Raw genomic sequence first — 25,803 nt, forward strand, 5'->3', positions numbered from 1 at the left:
ACCTGGCACAGCCAGAAGAGGACTGGCCACCCCACATAGCCTGGTTCCTCTCTAGGTTTCCTCCTAGGTTTTGGCCTTTCTAGGGAGTTTTTCCTAGCCACCGTGCTTCTACACCTGCATTGCTTGCTGTTTGGGGTTTTAGGCTGGGTTTCTGTACAGCACTTTGAGATATCAGCTGATGTACGAAGGGCTATACAAATACATTTGATTTGATTTGTTGTTTTGACTGAACGGGTCAAAGATCAGAGTCAGTAAAAAGAGCTGAACTTCCCATCACTATTCTGTAGGCATGGCATTATGGCACGGCTCCTATGTGAGCCAGTAGAAGGGGCTAAGGAGTACGTTTATAAAGCTGAACAGCCACACAGCCAAAGAAATGTAATTGTGTGTGAGCGGACCAAGTAATTGGGCGTCACTCTAAAGCGGGAAGGTGGAATAAACGAGTCAGGAGTAGGCTTTCTTGATTGAACACAGTTCTCTATTGAGGGCATTTGGTCAACACAAACACTCCAACATAATCAATGAAAATCTTCCAAGGAAAAACATACATCTTCTTCTCCAGATGAAACAGGAACACAATAGGATTATCTTTAAACTACAACAAAAAGTCACAGGATTGTGGTTCTTCCTGGATACCTCCTCTCTCTCGGTGGCCATCTTCCCGAGATAGTTTTCCCCCCCTATCTCTGCTGGTTCCATTCTCTCTCTTATAGGGGAAGGAGAGTATGTCATTAGTACCGTCAGCTGTGCTTAATTGCCTCTGGTTCCCTCCCTCCCATGCCTTGTTGGGCTACTATCTATGAGCCCAGCCTGCCCTCTGGTGGTCCTTCCACAAGTGTATAATTATTACACGTGACCTGAGATTATAGGATTATAAATTTGACATCAAAACAAATTACAGAATGTCAACTGGCAGGTCAAAGTCAAATCAATCACATTAAAGAAATAAAAACTGCTCAGTAAAAACAAAAACCTAAAAGAACCAGTAGAATTACATTATTTTATTTTTCAAGTTTTAGAATGGGTTTGAAAAAGATCAATACTTTAAAATACTTTCATAAATGTCCTCTTGTGAGAAGAAGTGGTGTTATTGTAGTAGTGAGCATCACAAATTCAAATATAACCCAACGGAAGATGATAACTAATCATTGAATGACAGATGTAGTACCAGTCCTTGAGCTGGCTGGTGTGTTATGAAGACCCTGTCAGTCTGTATGCTGTAACAGTCCCAGTGAGGTGGAGGTGTAGGGTATACATCCAAACCCAACACTTGTCTCTTTTTTTTACCTCACACTCCAGCCAATGTCACACACTCGTTATGGAGGCCAAACAGTTTGAGGGTTTCTGCAGTTTCTCAGGTTGGGTGGTGAGCGGCTCAAGAATGGTCTGGAAGGTAAAAGGTGGACCGTTGCCTGTGGCGATTCCCAGGTGTCCGGGACTCAGAGCCAGATTCGGACGTCTGTTGCTCTCCACAATGCTGGAGGTGTTTGAGGCCAGGCTCTCTCGTGTGCTGACCAAAGGAAGAAAGGAGAGGAAGGGAAAGAAAAAAAGAATGGTGAAGAGAATGAGGAGAATAGGGACAGAGGTCCACACACAGAGGATACAGAAACATGTTATGTTACCTGGGCTTCCGTTGTTTGTGTGGAATTGTGTGAGAGCAGAAAGTATATGATTGATTGATTGTTGACACATTTTCTATTAAGTTTTCCAGAACTTCCAGGTTAGGTAGTTCCCTTCAAGTAAAACAAAATGTGATATTCTCTCCATATTAACCACTAACTGCTGTAATCACTGCCCAGAGAGGAAGTAACAAAAGGTGAGAATAAAAGATGGGTAAAGCTAGAAGAGAGAATAAGAGAAGAGTAATATGTGAGTCAGTCTCTGGCAGATTTAGACAAGTGTGGTCCTCATTCATGGTTTGTCTGATGTTCTCTACAATGGAGTTGTTTTAAAGATTATATGACTGATAATATGCAAGGTATCAGCCTAAAATCTGTATGACAAGACACTTCTTTGGAATGATGTCATTAGTGGTTTAGAGAGTAACAGCATGTCAAAAAGTCTGATCACGCCCATTTCTTGTTGTATTTGTGTACTTGTTTGATAATTTAATGCATTGTTAGGAGCTAGTAACATAAGTATTTTGCTGCATCCGCTATAACATCTGTTAAACGGTGTATGTGACCAATAAACTTTGATTTTACTTCCAGCTAGACCATTGGAAGGTGGATGTGCTTCTGGTCACTGCCTCAATCTGCAGGCCAGGGCTATGGGAGAGAAGTGTGGAGCTGAGCTGCCTGGGGGAAGGGAAGGGGCCAAATGAAGAAGTACACATCTATGGACAGATGCCCTTTCCAACAGCAGTCACAGAGGAGATGATTGAAATCTGCCTTGATGGCTCATAGGTACATCACTAGTGGGGTCCCAACCCAACATTAGTGTGTAAACCACATTTCTGTCACATGAAAGGAAAATTACATGGTCGTGAGAGGCTGTGAAATAGGCAACAGACCCAACAAGGAATGACCACCACTCCAACTCCACAATATGCAGCAGACACTGTTTCCAGTTCCACAATCACTGCCATAAAAGGTTGCCATCTTGTATGAATAAGTCGGCTGAGAAGCATGAGTTAGCGACAGCCACATGTCTGCTGGATACAGATACATTATTTTACATTACTGGCCACGGGGGAGAGCAGCAGGCTGTGCCTGGAAACATGGAAGGGGCTGAGGGAAGATGAGGTGGGGGGGACTCAGTCAGAAAATAAATGAGCCGATATAGGTTCTGTACTGCAAACCAAAGCGTAACACAAACCAATCAAAGATGAGCAGCGCTAGCGCTGGAACATGTGACCCTAATGAAGTGTCACACATTTCCACTATGCCAGAGGGGCCCGGGCAAAAAGGATTTGCTAAAAAAAAGGCACAGTGTTGTAATGCACAAAATATTTGGGGGGTTGCTATCTGTGTAATGTAAATGCAAAGTTTTAATAGGCAGTCTTTAAAAACACCTGGAATTACAATTCATATAATTTGGAAGTACATTTTTTTTTTAAACGGTTACAGGTCTGACCAGATTAACTCCATACACACATGACAGAGACAAGCCTACTCCCCCTTTTTCTCTCTTTTAGCACAGCTAAATATCAACATCCTCTGGAGCCTCCAGACTGTATGTTGCTTTTGAGCCCAAAAAAGGTCATATTTTGTCGGCTGATGGTAAAGCCATGTGAATGGTCTTAATGGACATATTTCAGTGGCTGAACCATGTATCATGAGCTGAAAAAAATCCACAAAAACACAGATGTCTGAGATCAAGATATCATTGAGCGTAAGCAGACATGAAATCATTGAGTGAAGCACAAACATCAGAAAGAAATTAAATGTAACAAACAAACAAAGCAAACCAAATTCATTCAGAGAAAAAATGAGGTTTTCTAAACAGACAAGCATATGAATGAGCCAATTATGAAATTAGGGAACATTGCAACCTCCTATTCTGTCTCTTCTACAGGGCTATAACCCATGATAGGTTGTACCTCAGATTCACTAGAATCAATAGCACCATATTTTATTATAATACCAGTCCATTTGGTTCCATTTGGTTCTCACAGAATAAGAAACCAACCCCTCATTACCATTACCACCACACAAACAGAGACTCTGTGTGTGTCTATGTGAGTGAGTTGTTTTTACCCAACCGAGGCTTACCGTGGAGAGTTAAATCCACTGTCCACTGTAACACTGTTGCTGTCCATGCTGTCCAGCCTGGCTGAGTGGGCCGACTGCTGGCCCTGGTTGTTGCGGTCACTCTCCCTGGGGTTGGGGAAGGTCAGGTTCCTCTCAAACCTACCCTGGAGGTCCCTCTCCTTCTCTCTCTCCAGCAGCCACTGCATGGTGCCCTGTCCGCCCCCACCACAACCCTCTGGGGCCTTCTGCTCTGACCGCTCGGCCGAGGCAGAGTCCTCCAACTCGTCATCATCAGACACATTGTAGTAGTCGAAGGAGGCCTGGCACGAGCCAGTCGAGGGGGAAGAGGAAGGGGGCCGGGGCATAGCTAGCAGGGGGCCAGGCTGCTCAAATTGCCCCTGGCTGTCCGGAATCTCGGCTGACGACATGACCTGGGTCTTGCTGAGTGTGCTTAACCTGGAGTAGCTGCCGTCCCCATAGGTGCCTGGCAATGCGTTGGGTGGTGGTTTAAACAAAGTGTCTTTGCTAAAGATCTCCTTCCTCCTGTCCATGCTACCAGAGTTGGTGTTGTGGTGCTGTACAGGATGGCCATTTAGCAAAGGTTCAGGCATCTGGCAGGGCATTGGTAAAGTAACACTGTTATGTCCCTTTGTAGTTTCCTCTTTGTACTCTGGGTAGTGAGGGGTCTGTCTGTCGTAGGGACAACCCACCTTCACCTTAGGTAAGCGATCTTGATTGTGTTTTCCTATGGGTCTGGGAGCAGTAAAGATTAATTTGTTGGATGCATTGGACTGGAAATAGTCCTCAGCCATGGGTTTTGGAGAGTAAGCCTTCAAGCGGTCGTAGTCAGGTAAATGGTCTCTACTTTTACTCTTTTTAAGTGTCCTTCCTCTGTCGGGCACACACACAGAGGTTAACTTAACAGCATGGGGCGTGGCCTGCGAGTGGGCGTAGTGGGAGTAGTGGGAGGCTTGGGCTGCGGCCCTCAAAGTTCCGTCGTCTGTGTAGTAGCGCCTCTTGTCTCTGTCCCTCTCATCAGGGCTGTGCTTAAAGTAGTCCGGGAGCCCAATCAGCCCAACCCCAAGGGGCCTTTTGGAGTTGTCCATGGAACGGGACCTCTCTTTGGCCTTGTTGGTTGAGCGCTCGTTGCGTGACTTCCTCTCCCGTGTGTGGCTGTGGTACACCTTGGAGTGGGACGGTCCGTGCGACGGCTCGGGGAAGGGCATCTCTGTCCTCCTCTTGGCCAACTCTCCTGACACGTCCCACTCTGGGGTGACGGGCAGGTGGGACTCCATGATGTTTGGGTTGCTGTGAGCCAGGTGGCGGGCATGGCTGTGTTCCAGGGAGGAGGAGCTGTAGGGCTGGTAGTCCCTCTCAGCCACCATGTCCAGGTTAGATCCCTCAAAGTGGTCTCCCCGAGTGGTGCGGGTCTTAATGTGGGAGCATGAGGGCTTACCCTGGGGCTTGCGATGACGACGGCTCCTCCTGCTGTGTGCGCTGCGCTGGGCTGACGAGCTGGCCTTGCTCCTCTGGGCTCTCTCCTCCTCCAACCTCTTTATCACGGCCGTGTGCCTCGCCACGTTCTCCACTGTCAGGTCTGGGTTTATCCGTCTGATGATCTCCATCTCCACGTTGTGCGGCATGGCCGTGGGCGTCTCCTCGCCCTGCAGAGGCCACTCTTCCGGGGGGAACTGGGCCGAGAAGGTGGTCAGTTGCTTGGTCTTGTCCTTCTTGAAGCTCAGCCGGAACAGCTTAAGGCCAAACTTCTTGGACTGCTTTTCCCCACTGCTGCCCCCCTCTCGATGCTTGGTCAGGGTGTCCGACTTGAAGGGGAAGCTGAGGGTGCTCCGTGTCTTCTCCATGGTGTGCTGGGGCTGTGTGGGGGTGTGAGGGGAGTGGGGTGAGTAGGCCTCCCTGTGCTTCTTGGGGGACTTCCTGGTGAGGGTGGTATGGTGGCTGGGGGGGTTATCATGGTAATCATTATAAAAGTATCCATGGTTCTTAGGATAAGACCTGTCCCTGACACAGCCAGAGGTGGAGGGGGGGAAGGTTCCAGAGAGGGGGGAGGTACACTGCTGCTGCTGCTTGCGATCAGGCAACCTCTCGTCCAGGTGGTACCACTTGGAGCTGGTCCTGATGAGAGAGGGCGTGATGAAGTAGGTCTGTGGCGTGACGATGAAGTAGCCTTCCGGCGTAGGGTAGATCTTCCTCTCCCGGACCAGCATGCTCAGTGTGTGGTGGAGGATCTCCGCCGTTGGTATGGGCACACCTAGACAACGACACAGAGAAGAACATGTCATGAATGTCAAACACATTCTCAAAAGGCATGCTATTCCCTTCATAGTGCACCTCAAAATGGTGCCATTTGGTACGTGCCTCATATCACGTGAAAAAGGCTTAATTTGTGATATTCTCAATTCATATTATTCAGCAATGGATAAGCCATTATTTGTAATAACCGATCCATCGATCGTGAAAACTGTTATTCGCCCAATACATCAACGGCATAGTCGACCTGGATCTATCTGATAGTGATCTGACAGAACATATTGGTATAGGAATACAATAAATGTCATCACTGTCTGATCATCCCTTTGGGGAGCCAGTCAGCTGGGGATTTAACTTCTTTGGGACTGGGGGCAGTATTGAGTAGCTTGGATGAATAAGGTGCCCAGAGTAAACTGCCTGCTACTCTGGCCCAAAAGCTAGAATATGCATATAATTAGTAGATTTGGATATAACACTCAGAAGTTTCTAAAACTGTTTGAATGATGTCTGTGAGAATAACATAACTCATATGGCGGGCAAAAACCTGAGAAAAAAATCCAACCAGGAAGTGGGAAATCTGAGGTTGTAGTTGTTCAAGTGATTGCCTATCCAATATACAGTGACTGTGGGGTCATATTGCATATTCTAAGGCTTCCACTAGATGTCAACATTCTTTAGAACGTTGTTTCAGGCTTCTACTATGAAGGGGGAGCAAATAAAGAGCTGTTTGAATCAGGGGTCTGGCAGAATGCCATGGGCGCTCAGCTGTGAGAGAAAGCTGCGTTCCTTTTCATTTCTAAAGACAAAGGAATTGTCCAGTTGGAATATTATTGAAGATTTATGATAAAAAACATTCTAAAGATTGATTCTATACATCGTTTTACATGTTTCAACGAACTGTAATGGAACTATTTTGACTTTTCGTGCCAGCGCCTTGTGAATTTGGATTGTGAACTAAACACGCAAACAAAAAGGAGGTATTTGAACATAATTGATAGACGTTATCGAACAAAACAAACATTTATTGTGGAACTGGGATTCCTGGGAGTGCATTCCAATGAAGATCATCAAAGGTAAGTGAATATTTAAAACGCTATTTCTGAGTTTTGTGACACAGCCATTTTCCAACCAAGGAGAGGTATGTTTTTTTTGTGGCTAGGCGCTGACCTAACATAATTGCATGGTGTGTTTTTACCGTAAAACTTAAAAAAAAATCTGACACAGCGGTTGCATTAAGGAGAAGTATGTTTAACCTCTCTGGGATATATGGGACACTAGCGTCCCACCTGGCCAAAAGCTAGTGGAAATGCAGAGCGCCAAATTCAAAAAAGTGTATTATAAAAATCTAACTTTCATCACACATGCAAGATAGCATATTTTTATTTAACCTTTATTTAACTAGGCAAGTCAGTTAAGAACAAATTCTTATTTTCAATGACTGCCTAGGAACAGTGGGTTAAATGCCTGTTCAGGGGCAGAACAACAGATTTGTACCTTGTCAGCTTGGGGGTTTCAACTTGCAACCTTGCGGTTACTAGTCCAACACTCTAACCACTAGGCTACCCTGCCACTCCATATTAAAGCTACACTTGTTGTGAATCCAGCCAACATGTCAGATTTCAAAAAGGCTTTTCGGCGAAAGCAAACAATGCTATTATCTGAGGATAGCACCATAGTAAAAAAAGAGAGAGAAGTCTATTTCAACCCTGCAGGCGCGACACAAAACGCAGAAATAAAAATATAATTTGTGCCTTCCTTTTGACGAGCTTCTTTTGTTGGCACTCCAATATGTCCCATAAACATCACAAATTGTATTTTTGTTCAATTAATTCCGTCGATATATATCCAAAATGTCAATTAATTTGGCACGTATGATCCAGAAAAACACCGGTTCCAACTTGCGCAACGTGACTACAAAATATCTCAAAAGTTACCTGTAAACTTTGCTAAAGCATTTGAAACTACTTTTGTAATACAACTTTTGTATTTTTTTACGTAAATAATCGATAAAATTGAAGACGGGATGATCTGTGTTCAATACAGGAGGAAAACAAACTGTAGCTAGCTTTCTGGTCACGCGCCTCTATCTAACAGTACACTTCAAGTTACCCTCGTTCAAGATGGCCGTACTTCTTCATTACACAAAGGGAAAACCTCAACCAATTTCTAAAGACTGTTGACATCCAGTAGAAGCGATAGGAACTGCAAGAAGGTCCCTTAGAAATCTGGATTCCCAATGAAACCTCATTGAAAAGAGAGTGACCTCAATAACAAAAAATATCTGAATGATTTGTCCTCGGGGGTTTCGCCTGCTAAATAAGTTATGTTGTACTCACAGACATATGCATATCTCATCTTCTGTGGATGAGTAGCAGGCAGTTGAATTTGGGCATGCATTTCATCCGGATGTGAAAATACTGCCCCCTGTCACCAAGAAGTTAATCATGTGTTTAAAACTTGTATCTTTAATCAATGTTTATGATGAGCATTTCTGTAATTTGATGTGGCTCTCTGCACTTTCACCGGATGTTTGTTTGAGACAATGCATTTCTGAACAACACACCAATTTCAAATGAGGTTTTTGGACATAAAGATGAACTTTATCGAACAAAACCCAAATGTATTGTCTAACATGAAGTCCTGGGAGTGCCATCCGGTGAAGATCAAAGGTTAGTGATGAATTTGAACGCTATTTCTGTCTTTTGTGACACCTCTCCTTCTTTGGAAAATTTCTATGGTTTTCTGTGGCTAGACGCTGACCTAACATAATCAAACATTGTGGCTGGATTAACAAGAAGTTTATCTTTAAAATGGTGTATAATGGTGTATAATACTTGTATGTTTGGGGAATTTTAATTATGAGATTTCTGTTGTTTTGAATTTGGCGCCCTGCAATTTCACTGGCTGTTGGAGAGGTGGGACGCTACCGTCCCACATATCTCAGAGAAGTTAATGCAGAGAGAGACTGTTTGCGTTCCAAATGACACCCTATTCCCTATGTAGTGCACTACTTTTGACCAGGGCCCATAGGTCAAAAGTAGTGCACTGCATAGGGAATAGGGATCCATTTCAGAGATACCCAGAGTGGGACAGGGCAATCAATGCTGCAGTAGCAGCAGCTCCCCAGCCACTCCTCCATGCCACTACAGTACAGCACAGTATAGCTGTACCTACGGAGTTTTTGGAATAATCCTTTAATTCATGGCCACTTACTCAGCTGGGCCAGGGGCGCTTTAATTAGGTCAGGAGGCAATGACCAACAGATCTCATCCCCATAAAAGGAGGAAATCGCCATCGCCTGATCTTGCTGTTTTCTCTTCCTTAACTCCGTCTAATCCAGAAGTTCTGTGCGTCCATGAATCCACGTAAGTCCACCGATTCTGTTACCTTTCATCTGAACTATCTGTTGTGATCGGGAGAGTGGGACATCAGTTATTGTTTATAGTTATTACTGCAGAGCGCGGCTTGGAGCGCGGCTTTGAGCGCACGCTTCAAACATATTGTGTAATATGAATTGTCAATGATCGGCCCTACGGATCCTCATAGGCCAATTATGCAATTGATATGGTTAATATGTAATGAAATGAATTACATGTACACATGAAGACAATTGAACGGGTGAAATGAGAAATGTCATTGTTTGCTAACTGATCGACTTTGATATGAAACTAATGGGGATTATAGATTGAATAACCACTGTTTGTATTCTTTCATGATTTATGATAAATAGTTACGAGCCTAAATGACTCACGGATGATTACTATTGACTTCTTCATGAACTGGATTGTTGAATTCCCTAATTATGTTAATCATGAATGATTGTTATGATATGATCTTTGTGATTATGAATTTGATCCGATACAGGCTATTTTGTTTCCTTTGTTATGCAGCACAGACTACTCAGTAAATATACCACTTTATGGTTAAAGAAATTCCTGCCTCAGTCTCATCCATTCCTCTGTCACCTGACACGTGACCACCTGTTCACCTTCACTGTCAGTCATCCTACCTGTCCAGCTACCCACACAGATTCTACTAATCTTTCAATAGCACTGAACTGCTTCACTTCACTGGAGGTAGTAACACTCACAGTTACATTATTGTGCCCTTTTAGCCCGGCCAGCGTAATGCAATCCTACCTGCCAGCCAGCCGCATATGCAGACTGAGGCTGCAGCAAATCACAGGCAGGCGAGGAAGCTAGACGTCACTTCCATCTCAGACTCACACAGCACCCAGCCCCTAAATGACTACACACACACACACCACTTGGACTGTGATAGGGAGAGGCAGGTATAGTGTCTACTATACTGTGGTGGAGCAATAGGACAGGGATTATTTAAAGAGTCAAAAATCCATCAAATGAATTATATATGACCCATATTAAATTAAAGGAATGTTAATAGTCTAAAATAGGATAATACATACTAGATTCAGCTTAGGAAATTAGTAACGGGACTAAAAGCAAATGTCCTGTTAATTAAGTGACTGGTAGTGTGTACGCATTTGGCAATAGTGGTTGACAGTCATCCCTCTTAATCCAGACAAAAACAGTCAACACAAACACACTAAGATCTCTTTGTAAACTGGCAGGCGGGCAGTTACCCGCCTAAATGATAGATAAGTCTTGACTAGTTGGGGTTGCCTGACATTACATCATACGGGTTTAGTTGCCCAACAAAAGTGAAGCAACTTCCTCTTGTTCCTTCTTGTGAGTCTACAGAGGGGTAGTAGTCTAGGGAAAAGGATGCATCAAAAATGGCAACCTATTCCCTATTTAAAAGTAGTGCATTGTAAACTGAAATGAATTATAAAGAGCTAATTTGCCATTAGGAAGCAGTACTCCTCAAAGTCCTCATTATACCACTGTGTCCTGGATTACTGCACACAGTTACACACACCGGAGCTGATGGTCCAAATGTATTCATAAGTCGATTTGGAGGGAAGGGGCCATATGATGGAGATGATTTGATTGGTATGGTAAGGTGGGTGACACACAACTTTCAGGGGCTTTGCTGGGGAGAGAGAAAAAGAGAAAGCGAGAGAGAGAGGTTGAGAGAGAGAGAGAGAGGTAGAGGTTGAGAGGTAGAGGTTGAGAGGTAGAGGTCAAGAGGTAGAGGTCAAGAGGTAGAGGTCAAGAAAGAGGTATAGGTCGAGAGGTCGAGAGGTAGAGGTCAAGAAGGTAGAGGTTGAGAGGTTGAGGTCGAGAGAGGTAGAGGTTGAGAGGTATAGGCAGAGAGTTTGGTTGAGAGGTAGAGAGTGTCGAGAGGTATAGAGAGAGTCGAGAGGTAGAGAGAGTCGAGAGGTAGAGAGAGAGTCGAGACATAAAGAGTGTTGAGAGAGTTGAGAAAGAGAGGTCGAGAAAGAGAGAGTCAAGAGAGCGAGGTCAACAGAGAGAAAAGTCGAAAGAGAGAGGTCGAGAGAGAGAGGTCCACAGAAATGGGTCGAGAGAGAGAGAGAGTCGAGAGGTAGAAAGAGAGTAGTACAACCCATATTTATGCTTATTTATTTTATCTTGTGTCCTCTACCATTTGTACATTGTTATATAATATGACATTTGTAATGTCTTTATTGTTTTGAAACTTCTGTATGTGCAATGTTTACTTTTAATTTTTATTGTTTATTTCACTTTATATATTCACTTTATATATTATCTACCTCACTTGCTTTGGCAATGTTAACACATGTTTCCCATGCCAATAAAGCCCATGAATTTAATTTAATTGAATTGAGTAGAGAGGTAGAGGTCGAGAGGCAGAGATCGAGAGGTAGAGGTCGAAAGGTCGAGGTAGAGAAAGAGAGAGAGAGAGAGTCACGAGAAAGAGTCGTGAGAGAGGTCAAGAGAAAGAGCAGTTGAGAGGTAGAGGTCGAGCGAGGTAGAGGTTGAGAAGGAGAGGCAGATAGAGAGTCGAGAGGTAGAGAGAGAGTCGAGAGGTAGAGAGAGAGTCAAGGGGTAGAGAGGGAATCGAGAAGTAGAGAGAGAGTCCTTACACAGAGAGAGTTGAGAGAGTCGAGAGAGAGAGGTCAACAGAGAGAACAGTCGAGAGAGAAAGCAGTCGAGAGAGAGAGGTCGAGAGGTCGAGATTGAGAGAAAGAGAGTCGAGAGGTAGAGAGAGAATCAAGAGGTAAAGAGAGAATCGAGAGGTAGAGAGAGAGTCGAGGGATAGAGAGAGAGTCGAGAGGTAGAAAGAAAGTCGAGAGAGAGATCAACAGAGAGAAAAGTCGAGAGAGAGAGAGATGAGTCGAGAGGTAAAGGTCGAAAGGTAAAGGTCGAGAGGTAGAGGTCGAGAGGTCGAGGTTGAGAGGGCGAGGTCGAGACGTCGAGAGAGAGAGTCAAGAGAGAGGTCAATAAAGAGAAATGTTGAGAGAGAGAACAGTCGAGAGAGAGAGAATGACAGAGATGTGTCAAGAGGTAGAGAGAGAGTCGAGAGGTAGAGAGTTAGTTGAGAGAGAGGACGAGGGAGACGAGATAGAGGTCAAGAGAGAGTGGTCGAGAGAGAGAGAGAATCGAGAGAGAGATTCGAGAGGTAAAGAGGTAGAGAGAGAGTCGAGAGGTAGAGAGAGAGTCGAGAGGTAGAGAGAGAGTTGAGAGAGAGAGAGGGGTCGAGAGAGAGGTCGAGAGCGAGAGAGAGGTTGAGAGTGAGAGAGAGAGAGAGAACAGTCGAGAGAGAGAGAATGACAGAGATGTGTCAAGATGTAGAGAGAGAGTCGAGAGGTAGAGAGTTAGTTGAGAGAGAGGACGAGGGAGACGAGATAGAGGTCAAGAGAGAGTGGTCGAGAGAGAGAGAGAATCGAGAGAGAGATTCGAGAGGTAAAGAGGTAGAGAGAGAGTCGAGAGGTAGAGAGAGAGTCGAGAGGTAGAGAGAGAGTTGAGAGAGAGAGAGGGGTCGAGAGAGAGGTCAAGAGCGAGAGAGAGGTTGAGAGTGAGAGAGAGAGAGAGAGAGAGAGAGAGAGAGAGAGGGAGGTCAGAAGTGACAGAAAGGTCGGAAGGTCGAGAGAGAAATCGAGAGAGGTCGAGAAAGAGAGGTATGGAGAGAGAGCGAGGCAGAGTGTCGAGAGAGAGGTTGTCAGGACGAGAGACGAGAGAGAGGTCGAGAGGGAGAGAGTGGTCGAGAAAAATCAAGAGAGGTCGAGAGAGAGAGAGACGAGAGAGATGTTGAGAGGGAGAGAGTGGTCGAGAGAAAAATCAAGAGAGGTCGAGAGAGAGCAGTCGAGAGAGAGAGATCGAGAGGTAGAGGTAGAGGTTGAGAGGTAGAGGTAGAGGTCGAGAGGTAGAGGTAGAGAGTTAGTTTAGAGAGAGGTCGAGAGAGTGATAGGTCGAGAGAGAGTTGAGAGGGAGAGGTCGAGAGAGAGAGGTCTAGAGAGAGAGTCGAGCGGTAAAGACGTAGTGAGAGAGTCGAGAGGTAGAGAGGGAGTCGGGAGGTAGAGAGAGAGAGGTAGAGGTCAAGAGGTAGAGATAGAGGTTGAGAGGTTGAGAGGTAGAGAGGTAGAGAGGTAGAGAGGTAGAGAGGTCGAGGTCGAGAAAGCGAGGTAGAGGTGTAGAAGTAGAGGTAAAGGTCGAGAGACAGAGGTTGAGAGATAGAGGTCGAGAAAGAGAGGCAGAGGTCGAGAGGTAGAGGTTGAGTGATAGAGGCAGAGAAGTGTGTCAAGAGGTAGAGAGAGAGTTGAGAGGTAGAGAGAGTCAAGACAGAGAGAGTTGAGATAGTTGAGAGAGTCGAGAAAGAGAGACTTGAGAGAGAGAGAGATCAACAGAGAGAAAAGTCGAGAGAGAGAGAATGAGAGAGATGAGTCAAGAGGTAGAGAGAGAGAAGTCAAGAGAGAGGTCGAGAGAGTGTCGAGAGGTAGAGAGAGTCGAGAGGTAACGAAATAGTCGAGAGATAGAGAGAGAGAGAGTCGCTAGGTAGAGAGAGAGTCGAGAGGTAGAAAGAGAGTAGAGAGAGAGAGAGGTCGATAGCGAGAGAGAGAGGTTGAGGGAGAGGGTTGAGAGTTAGTTGAGAGAGAGGTCGATAGAGAGAGAGAGGTCGAAAGAGATGTCGAGAAAGTGGTTGAGGTCGAGAGGAAGAGGTTGAGAGAGAGAGACGAGAGAGAGAGTTGAGAGTCGGGAGGTAGAGAGAGAGTCGAGAGGTTGAGAGAGAGTCGAGAGAGAGAGTTGACAAAGATAAGTCGAGAGAGGTCGAGAGAGTTGAGGCAGAGAAAGAGTCGAGAGGTAGAGAGAGTCGAGAGGTAGAGAGAGTCGAGAGAGAAAGAGAGTCAATCAACCTCTACAAGACTGGGACTGTCATGGTGCAAGGTAACATTAGGCTGTTTGAAACAGACTTTCAGACCATTAAGGAGAGAGTAGAGAGAGAAGGACACCACCAGTGACATGCCCTCCCACAAGAAAAACTCCACCAGCACCACCCTCACCCCTACTCTCCCCACCCAAAAAGGCACATCCAGCACCTCTCTTCCCACCATAGTGGAGGACACGCCCCAGGAGGAGAGATCCCCCTCAGTGCAGAGCAGGCTCAGGCCCTCCTCACCACCATGGCTGCCATGGGGGATGAGTTCACCAAACTGGAGGGGGAGGTGGTCCTCCTCACCACCATGGCTGCCATGAGGGATGAGTTTACCAAACTGGAGGGGGAGGTGGTCCTGCTGAGGTAAAGCGTGAGCCAACAGCAACCAGACAACCACACCTTAGAAGAGCTCCTAACCAAGGTGAGGACAGAGCAGGACAGCAGCCTTGCAACACAGCTGAAAGAGGTTCAGCAAGAAACAGACAGACTCAAGAGAGAGCTGGCTGATCTAACAAAGGAGGTGAGAGAGCTCCAAAAAGACAGGCAGAACAGTAATAACGATCTGACCACAGAGGAGCTGCAGGTGAGAAAGAGAACAGAGGACAGGCTGTAGGAGCAGCTAGATCACCACTCTATGACCCGCACTCACACAGCAGAGGAGCCCAGCTCAACCAGCAAGGCTTCCCCAGCCCTGCCCTCACACAGCAGAGGAGCCCAGCTCAACCAGCAAGGCTTCCCCAGCCCTGTCCTCACACAGCAGAGGAGCCCAGCTCAACCAGCCAGGCTTCCCAGCCCTGCCTGCTGCACCCCTCCTCGCCAGCCCACAGAACAGCCTCCCACTGACAGTGGCACCGGCACCGGCACAGACCAGTCACACCCCAGCTCCAACACCCACCAGCCCCCCCCCCCCCTCTGCCCCCTCCAGTCCAGATGAAACACTGGCTGACATCGTCCTGTTTATGGCCTCAAATGGGAAGTTTGTTCAGGAGAAGAAACTTTTCCCTAGACACAAAACGAGAAAGGTGTGGTGCCCAACAACGCAGAGTGCCATGGAGCTGCTTGATAAGGCCCATCTCGGGTCGCCAAGCCACATAATCATACATACTGGAAGCAACCTGCGTGCTCAGCGGGAGAGGGTGGCGACTTCACTACGGGGAGTGATTGAGAAGGCCTCCACAATCTTCCCCAACTCAAGAATCGTGGTGTCAACCCTTCTACAGAGGAAGGACTTCCACCCTGCCACAATCCAAAGAATAAACGCCAGCCTATCCCGGGACTGTGCCCTGTGATCCAATGTACACCTGGCCCACCATCGCACCCCCGATCTGGACTGTCTCTATGACCATGTTCACATGTACAGGGAGACAGTCCCCATCCTTGCCAAGACTCTCAAGGACGTCTCTTTAAACCGCAGTCCGACATCTCCACCCAGGAACAGCGAAGCTATCTCCACCCCTCCAAGATCACCGAGACAACACCCCGGACCAGCACCCAGGAACCCCCAGCCACGACCACAGCACCACCAACCTCAGAGCCACCCAGACGAGGCCTCCCACCCCCCTGCCCCCCACCGCAGACCCACACTTGGAGCAGCCACAGCCCAGCAGGCAGAGCTATGCACAGGCTGTGAGAGGAACAACTGGCCCAGCCCCCACCAACCAAATGAGTGACATTAAACAAAGTCTTCTATGCTCACGTGATAGGCCGAGGGTCATGGTAAGATGAGCACAAGAACTCCACCATCCTCACACTACACCCACCCAAGTGGCATGACACAAATTCTATCTTAAATGATAAGCATATTACATTTGCATAATACGAGTTTACTTTAATTGAAAAATACTATTTTAATAGTTCTTGTTGGATTGTGAGTGTTTGTCTCATTTTGAAGGTAAAGAAGAGAAAAAAAGTTACGAAATCTTTTTACGTTGCATGCTGGAATTTACAAGGATGGAAGTCCTCTGCTTTTGGACTAAAGAGCAGAAACCCAGACTTCCTGAAAGAAATTGATGATGTTGATATTGTAGTACTACAGGAAACATGATGCAGAGCTGATGTTTCCACTGGCTGTCCACTAGGTTATAGGGAGATAATCATACCATCCACTAAATTAAAAGGAATCAAACAAGGCAGAGACTCAGGGGGAATGCTAATATGGTATAAATCTGAACTAATTAATTCAATCGAATTGATCAAAACAGGAGAATTCTTTTTATGGTTAAAACCTCTCTGGGATAGGTGGGGCGCTCGCGTCCCCCCTGGCCAATAGCCAGGGAAAATGCAGAGCGCCAAATTCAAATAAAATACTATAAAACTCAAACTTTCATTAACCCCTCTGCGCACGGAACCCGCTAGCGGGCTGAAATTCCACAACATACGGTGATCGCTACATAATAATCATATTAAACATTCATGAAATTACAAGTGTCTCACATGTATCGAAAGCCTAGAATCTTGCTAATCCAACTGTGTTGTCAGATTTAAAAAAGGATTTACTGCGAAAGCAAACAATGCGATTATCTGAGCATAGAGCCCCATACATTTTTTTTTTAACCAGCACAGGCGTAACATAATCACAAACTGCATTAAAATAAATCGTTTACCTTTGACGATCTTCATCTGTTTGCAATTCCAATGCTCATTGTTACACAATGAATTATCTTTTGTTTGATAAAATCCATTTTTATAGCCTAACACGAAACATTTTGTGAACCGCTTGTGTCGTGAATTCCGTCTCATTCCATTTTCGACACACATTCCAGGTAAATAACCCACACAGAACGTGACTTTTCCAGTCATGTTTGGTTTCACTGCAATCAACTGGTTTGTTTGTAACACAATCAAACTTGATGGGCCATTTTGCGGGACGTATTGACTGAAAGAAACCGATTTGAAGACAACAAGTCATTACATCATTGTGCACCAATGATTTGCTCGCTGTTTCGTTGATTGACTGTCTTTTTAACCCAATGCAGATTCAGCTGTTTATATATCAATCAGTATGGCGACTAAGTCAGGGAAAGCTAAATCTAAGTCTAGATATACAGATGTATATAAGAATAAATTGATTGGGAAAGTGAGACAGAGATTGTTGTAGGACGATTCATTTAGCGATTGTAGATGAATATTTTTTGAACAGGAGAGGACATCGTTTTGGACTGGTAAGTTCTTATCATGCTAATGCCCTTGTTTGAAATTAATAATATAAAATATTATTTGTGATTTTGTATTTATTTTAGAAGCAATATATAAACATGTAATGTTATGAAATGTGAGATGCGTGTCTGCCGCCCCACCCCAACCCACATGAAATAGCCTATTAGAGGCTGTTGAGGGGAGGGCAGGCCCACAACAATGGCCAAAGTGAAATGGAGACAGTATATACAGCTGGTCTTTTGTAATATAATAAAGACAGTAGATCTAGCTGGTCTGTCATAATATAGTAGAGACCGTAGATCTACAGTGCCTTGCGAAAGTATTCGGCCCCCTTGAACTTTGCGACCTTTTACCACATTTCAGGCTTCAAACATAAAGATATAAAACTGTATTTTTTTGTGAAGAATCAACAACAAGTGGGACACAATCATGAAGTGGAACGACATTTATTGGATATTTCAAACTTTTTAACAAACAAAAACTGAACAATTGGGCGTGCAAAATTATTCAGCCCCTTTACTTTCAGTGCAGCAAACTCTCTCCAGAAGTTCAGTGAGGATCTCTGAATGATCCAATGTTGACCTAAATGACTAATGATGATAAATACAATCCACCTGTGTGTAATCAAGTCTCCGTATAAATGCACCTGAACTGTGATAGTCTCAGAGGTCCGTTAAAAGCGCAGAGAGCATCATGAAGAACAAGGAACACACCAGGCAGGTCCGAGATACTGTTGTGAAGAAGTTTAAAGCCGGATTTGGATACAAAAAGATTTCCCAAGCCTTAAACAACCCAAGGAACACTGTGCAAGCGATAATATTGAAATGGAAGGAGTATCAGACCACTGCAAATCTACCAAGACCTGGCCGTCCCTCTAAACTTTCAGATCATACAAGGAGAAGACTGATCAGAGATGCAGCCAAGAGGCCCATGATCACTCTGGATGAACTGCAGAGATCTACAGCTGAGGTGGGAGACTCTGTCCATAGGACAACAATCAGTCGTATATTGCACAAATCTGGCCTTTATGGAAGAGTAGCAAGAAGAAAGCCATTTCTTAAAGATATCCATGAAAAGTGTCGTTTAAAGTTTGCCACAAGCCACCTGGGAGACACACCAAACATGTGGAAGAAGGTGCTCTGGTCAGATGAAACCAAAATTGAACTTTTTGGCAACAATGCAAAACGTTATGTTTGGCGTAAAAGCAACACAGTTCATCACCCTGAACACACTATCCCCACTGTCAAACATGGTAGTGGCAGCATCATGGTTTGGGCCTGCTTTTCTTCAGCAGGGACAGGGAAGATGGTTAAAATTGATGGGAAGATGGATGGAGCCAAATACAGGACCATTCTGGAAGAAAACCTGATGGAGTCTGCAAAAGACCTGAGACTGGGACAGAGATTTGTCTTCCAACAAGACAATGATCCAAAACATAAAGCAAAATCTACAATGGAATGGTTCAAAAATAAACATATCCAGGTGTTAGAATGGCCAAGTCAAAGTCCAGACCTGAATCCAATCGAGAATCTGTGGAAAGAACTGAAAACTGCTGTTCACAAATGCTCTCCATCCAACCTCACTGAGCTCGAGCTGTTTTGCAAGGAGGAATGGGAAACAATTTCAGTCTCTCAATGTGCAAAACTGATAGAGACATACCCCAAGCGACTTACAGCTGTAATCGCAGCAAAAGATGGCGCTACAAAGTATTAACTTAAGGGGGCTGAATAATTTTGCACGCCCAATTTTTCAGTTTTTGATTTGTTAAAAAAGTTTTAAATATCCAATAAATGTCGTTCCACTTCATGATTGTGTCCCACTTGTTGTTGATTCTTCACAAAAAAAATACAGTTTTATATCTTTATGTTTGAAGCCTGAAATGTGGCAAAAGGTCGCAAAGTTCAAGGGGGCCGAATACTTTCGCAAGGCACTGTATATCTCTGTTAATTATACCTGTTGATACAGGGCTCATATGTTAAACTATTCTAACTGAACATTTTCTTTCACAGTGGCACTGACTCCGAATGGCAGCCCCCAGGGCCAAGGTTTCCATCCCCCACTGAAGCTGGTTCATCCAGCTCCTGCCACAAGTGGTGTTCATCTGCCCAAATGTATTTCTGCAGGCATGGATGTGCCTCAGGGCCAAAAGGGCACAGCATGGAGACGTCGCTGTGTTCTTTGCAAAATTAAGTCCCTCATCACCTGCGCCACATGCTTGGTGACCCTCTGCTTTACAGCAGAAAGAGACTGCTATGGCACCTGGCATCAGCAGCACAATATTGTGTAGAGCTTTGGCAAAGTGGGTGGGGTTATATCCTTTCTGTTTGGCCCTGTCCGGGGGTCTCATCGGATGGGGCCACAGTGTCTCCTGACCCCTCCTGTCTCAGCCTCCAGTATTTATGCTGCAGCAGTTTATGTCAGGGGGATAGGGTCAGTTTGTTATATCTGGAGTACTTCTTCTGTCTTATCCGGTGTCCTGTGTGAATTTAAGTATGCTCTCTCTAATTCTCTCTTTCTCTCTCTTGGAGGAGCCCTAGGACCATGCGCCAGGACTACCTGGCATGACGACTCCTTGCTGTCCCCAGTCCACCTGGCCTTGCTGCTGTTCCAGTTTCAACTGTTCTGCCTGTGGCTATGGAACCCTAAACTGTTAATTTTTACTCTTGAGGTGCTGTCCTGTTGCACCCTCTACAACCACTGTGATCTCCACCCGGCACAGCCAGAAGAGGACTGGCCACCCCTCATAGCCTGGTTCCTCTCTAGGTTTCTTCCTAGGTTGTTGCCTTTCTAGGGAAATTTCCTAGCCACCGTGCCTCTACACCTGCATTGCTTGCTGTTTAGGGTTTTAGACTGGGGCTATATAAATTGATTTGATTTGATAGAGGACTGAGGGTCTTCCAAATATTGAATGTGTGTTTTTAGTTACCCATGTTATTTTGTAAATGTATATATATTTTTATTTTATTTTTATCAATAATTATATCCCCCCCCAAAAAAACTTGTGTGGGTGTGTTAGAATACCATTTTGGTATTTTGTATATAGTTATTTGTTTCAAAATGTATACCTTCACCAATTTGGCCACTTGGGTACATTTGGGCTACTTGTGTGGGACACCTGGGTGACTTCATGATAAATGTCAAGCACACTCATTTTGGAAGCTATCATTCTGAAACTTTGCACAAGTACTGTTGCCCTCTTATATTTTTCACTGAAATTATCCCCATCATCCTATCTGAATGTTTGTTTTACCATTGTTCATTTTAAAGATGATGATATAAAAAATAAAAACCTGTTTTTTTCCATTGTTTTATCTAAACCAGATCTATTGTGTTATATTCTCCTACATTCAATTCACATTTACAAACTTGTGTTTTCTTTCAAATGGTACCAACAACATGCATATCCTTGGTTCTGTGCCTGAGCTACAGGCTGTTAGATTTGGGTATGTCTTCAGGCGGGTATTGCACAAAGTAGGGGGGAGCTCTATTAACCTCTCTGGGATAGGCGGGACGCTTGCGTCCCACTTGGCCAATAGCCAGGGAAAATGCAGAGCGCCAAATTCAAATAAAATGATATAAAAACTAACTTTCATTAAATCACACATGTAAGATACCAAATTAAAGCTACACTCGTTGTGAATAAAGCCAACTTGTCAGATTTCAAAAAAGTTTTTCGGCGACAGTAAACAATGAGATAGTAGCATATTTAAACTCTGCAGGCACTACACAAAACACAGAAATAAAATATAAATCATGCCTTACCTTTGACAAGCTTCTTTTGTTGGCACTCCATTATGTCCCATAAACATCACAAATGGTCCTTTTGTTCGATTAATTCCGTCCATATATATCCAAAATGTCCATTTATTTGGCGCGTTTGATCCAGAAAAACACTGGTTTCAACTTGACCAACGTCACTACAAAATTTCTCAAAAGTTACCTGTAAACTTTGCCAAAACATTTCAAACTACTTTTGTAATACAACTTAAGGTATTTTTAAAAGTAAATAGTCAATAAAATTGAAGACGGGAGGATCTGTGTTCAATTACAGGAAGACAACAAACTCAAGCATGGTTTCTGGTCTTGCGCAATTATCAAACAGTACAAATGACGTGACACTTGTTCAAGATGGCCCTACTTCTTCATTACACAAAGGAATAACCTCAACCAATTTCTAAAGACTGGTGACATCCATTGGAAGTGGTAGGAACTGCAAACAAGTCCCTTAAAAATGGCTGGTTTCCCAATGAAAATTCATTGAATAGACAGTGACCTCAAAAAAAAATCTGAATGGTTTGTCCTCTGGGTTTTGCCTGCTACATAAGTTCTGTTATACTCACATACATGATTCAAACAGTTTTAGAAACTTCAGAGTGTTTTTTATTCAAATCTACTAATAATATGCATATCTTATATTCTGAGTAGCAGGCAGTTGAATTTGGGCACGCTATTTATCCAAAAGGGGAAATGCTGCCCCCTATCCTGAAGAAGTTGAACATAAATCTTCAATAATGTTCCAACCGGAGAATTCCATTGTGCGATGGAACAGAGCTCCCTCTCATGTGAACGCGCATGGTCAGAGCATGGTCAGCTCATGGCAGACCTTACTCATTCCCTTCTCCTTCGGTACCACTTCACAGTAGAAGCATCAAGCATAAAGACTGTTGACATCTAGCGGAAGCCCTAGGAAGTGCAACATTATCAATATCCCACTGTATCTTCAATAGCAGCGGAGTTGACCAACTTCCTTGTTGGATTTTTTTCTCAGGTTTTTGCCTGCCATATGAGTTCTGTTATACTCTCACAGACATCATTCAAACAGTTTTAGAAACTTCAGAGTGTTTTCTGTCCAAATTTACCTACAATATGCATATTCAATCTTTTATGGCTTTGTAGCAGGCCATTTACTCTGGGCATGCTTTTTATCCGGACGTGAAAATACCAGCCCCTACCCCAAAGAAGTTAAACTCTACAACCACCTAAAAGGAAGCAACTACCAAACGTTCAATAACAAAGCCATCACCTACAGAGAGATGAACCTGGAAAAGAGTCCCCTAAGCATACTGGTCCTGGGGCTCTGTTCACAAACACAAACACACCCCACAGAGCCCCAAGACAGCAGTGAAATTAGACCCAACCAAATCATGAGAAAACAAAAAGATAATTACTTGACACATTGGAAAGAATTAACAAAAAAAACAGAGCAAACTAGAATGCTATTTGGCCCTAAACAGAGAGTACACAGTGGCAGAATATCTGACCACTGTGACTGACCCAAACTGAAGGAAAGCTATATGCACACTGCCCACACAATGAGGTGGAAAGTGAGCTGCACTTCCTAACCTCCTGCCCAAAGTGTGACCATAGTAGAGACACATCATTTCCCTCAGATTACACAGAACCACAAAGATTTCGAAAACAAACCCAATTTTGATAAACTCCCATATCTACTGGGTGAAAATCCATAGTGTGCCATCACAGCAGCAAGATGTGTGATCTGTTGCCACAAGAAAAGGGCAACCAGTGAAGAACAAACACCATTGTAAATACAACCCACATTTATGCTTATTTATTTTCCCTTGTGCACTTTAACCATTTGTACATCATTACAACACTGTATATATACATAATATGACATTTGTAATGTCCTTATTCTTTTGAAACTTCTGTGTGTGTAATGTTGACTGTTAATTTTTATTGTTTATTTCACTTTTGTATATTATCTACTTCACTTGCTTTGGCAATGTTAACACATGTTTCCCATGCCAATAAAGCCCCTTGAATATAATTCAATTGAAAGAGTCGAGAGAGAGAAGTCGAGAGAGAGTAGAGAGAGAGAGGTCAAAAGAGAGAGAAGTCGGGAGAGAGAAAGGTCGAGAGGTAGAGGTAGAGAGAGAGTCGAGAGGTTGAGAGAGTAGAGAGTCGAGCAGTAGAGAGAGAGTCGAGAGAGAGAGGTCAACTTAGAGATGTCGAGAGAGAGAAGTCGAGAGAGATCGAGAGAGTGGTCGAGAGGTAGAGAGAGTCGAGAGGTAGAGAGCATCGAGAGGTAGAGAAAGAGTCGGGAGGTAGAGAGAGATTAGAGAGATAGTGAGAGAGTTGAGAGAGAGAGGTCGAGAGAGAGTTGAGGTAGAGAGAGAGTCAAGACATCGAGAGAGATTGTTGGAAGAGGGAGAGAGTCGTGAGAGAGCGGTCGAGAGAGAGGTAGAGAGGTAGAGAAAGAGTCGAGAGTTAGTGAGAGAGGTCGAGAGAGAGTCGAGGTAGCGAGAGAGTCAAGACATAGAGAGAGATTGTTGGGAGAGAGAGAGATAGGTACATTCTGGCAAACCTGGCTGCGCAGAGAGGACAGACTGTGCTCACTCTGCTCCAGGGGAGAGGTAGAGACAGAGATGCATTTCCTATTACACTGTGACAAATCCTCAGACCTAAGAGAATATTTCTTTCCCAAAATTATAATTCAATTCAAATAATTTGAATCTTTAAAAGATTAAGAAAAAATCAAATATGTACAGTTTTGGCAGCCAAATATGTGTCCTCCTGCCACAACCTGAGGGACAGCCAGTGAAAAGTGCAATGTAATGTCGATAATATTTCCCATCTTGTTTTGTTTTGTCTTTCATACCATGTCATTTGCCTTCTCAGTCATGTTGACACTTGTCTACTACCATTGCTTTAATATATTGTTGTTCTGATTAATATTGTTGTTGAAGTTGTTGTTACTACCACTATTATTATTGCTGTTGGTCCCATCATTTATTTATAAATAAATATATATTTTTTTATATATATACATATATAAATATATACTTTTATTTTTAGACTTTTATTTTTCGATGCCATGTCAATAAAGTCAATTGAATTGAGAAATCGAGAGAGAGAGAGGGATCGAGAGAGAGAGAGAGAGGGGTTGAGAGAGGTCGATAGAGAGAGAGAGAGAGAGAGAGAGAGAGAGAGAGAGAGAGAGAGAGAGAGAGGGGTCAAGAGAGGTCGATAGAGAGAGAGAGAGAGAGAGGGGTCGAGATAAAGAGAGAGGGGTCGAGAGAGAGAGAGAGAGAGAGAGAGAGAGAGAGAGAGAGAGGGGTCGAGAGAGAGAGAGATTGAGAGAGAGATCATCAGTTCACCTACTCTGTGTCTCACAAAGTCACGGCCGTTGGAACCAAAAATCGCAAATTTGGACTCGACCATGAAGGCCTGATTCACACAGTCTCCTCTGAACAGTTGATGTTGAGATGTGTCTGTTACTTGAAGGATTTGATGTCTTCACTATTATACAATATAGAACAAGTAAAGAAAAACGTTGAATGGGTAGGTTCAAAAACCTGTTAACGCGTTGTCATTCTGGGACATTGTGTGTAGATTGCTGAGTGAAAAATATTTAATCAATTTTAGAAGAAGGCAAAATAACAAAATGTGGAGAAAGTGAAGTGGTCTGAATATTTTCCCAAGGCACTTAAGTCATACCAGAGTGTTCAAACCCCAAAAATTGTAAAGCCTTTATTACAGCATGACAAAGATTAAAAACAGACACATTTGTACAATTGCTCTATCCGACATTTTGCATTTTCCTGATGCTGGTGCTCACCAAATCAGTAGGCTTATTAAAGAAACACTCAAACTAGCAACAGATGCAGGATCTGTCTTATTTCTGTAGATATACTGTATATGGATGATTTATGTTGCACCATTATTCTTACACAATATAACCATTTACAATTTTAGTAGCAGATGTCTTAGAGTACTGGACTGTGCCATCCTCGTGGCCTTCGCAATGGATTCGTCCACTGAGACAGTTGCATATCAGACAGCTGTCTTGTGCCTCATGAAAATACATCTATTTGCGACTGGTCGACAAAATAAATCCTTGTCGACCAACAGCCTATTGCCCAAACAATCGACCTGTCGACTAAATGGGGTAGGCCCTAATCTAGATACTTATCAAATGGTCTTGAAAGGGAAAGATGCAAATCCCTACTGTAACATGTGAACAATAAAGTTGTATTGTTGATGTTACCTGGGAAACATGTTGCCAGGTGTTCTGTCAGGGCCTCCTGGGTGACAGGCTTGCGGGATGAGTTCATAGCTGAGATGGCCAGGCACAGCACCTCCCCCAGAGGGATAAACTGTGACTGGCTGATGGGCGACATGCTGATGGGAGATACATCACCTGAGAAAGGAGGGAAGAAAACACAGAGGTCAGACAATCATTCACATTTTATAAAGCCCTTTCTGAATCAGTAGTTGTCACAAATTGCTCTACAGTTAGCGACTGAACGTTATATATAAAAAGGGCGACTTGGAGAAAATAGGACATCTGATATGAAAATGGATGGCCCTTCCTTCAAGCAAAATATATTTTACCTTGACCTTCCCTGAATGCATGAAAAACAACATGTGACCCACCCCTATACCCAAA

General features: G+C 44.1%; 1 protein-coding gene across 3 annotated transcripts in view; it reads right to left on the minus strand.

Annotated features, from left to right (window-relative positions):
• Window positions 1-456: 456 nt before the first annotated feature.
• The window catches only part of LOC109865078 (storkhead-box protein 2), a 41,931-nt gene continuing 16,584 nt past the window's right edge, over window positions 457-25,803 (minus strand). For 2 of the 3 annotated variants that reach the window (XM_020453206.2, XM_020453205.2), the window contains exons 2-4: window positions 25,402-25,554; window positions 3,714-5,961; window positions 457-1,510 (exon numbers count right to left, since the gene is read on the minus strand). In XM_020453206.2, the coding sequence (XP_020308795.1) occupies window positions 1,306-1,510; window positions 3,714-5,961; window positions 25,402-25,534 (2,586 nt within the window). In that variant the 5' untranslated portion in view covers window positions 25,535-25,554 and the 3' untranslated portion in view covers window positions 457-1,305. Of the gene's footprint in view, window positions 1,511-3,713; window positions 5,962-21,155; window positions 21,212-25,401; window positions 25,555-25,803 lie in introns of those variants that run through there. The other variant, XM_031798282.1, reaches the window with a different exon arrangement.

Source organism: Oncorhynchus kisutch, linkage group LG19 (assembly GCF_002021735.2).
Source record: "Oncorhynchus kisutch isolate 150728-3 linkage group LG19, Okis_V2, whole genome shotgun sequence".
NCBI classification, from domain to species: domain Eukaryota; kingdom Metazoa; phylum Chordata; class Actinopteri; order Salmoniformes; family Salmonidae; genus Oncorhynchus; species Oncorhynchus kisutch.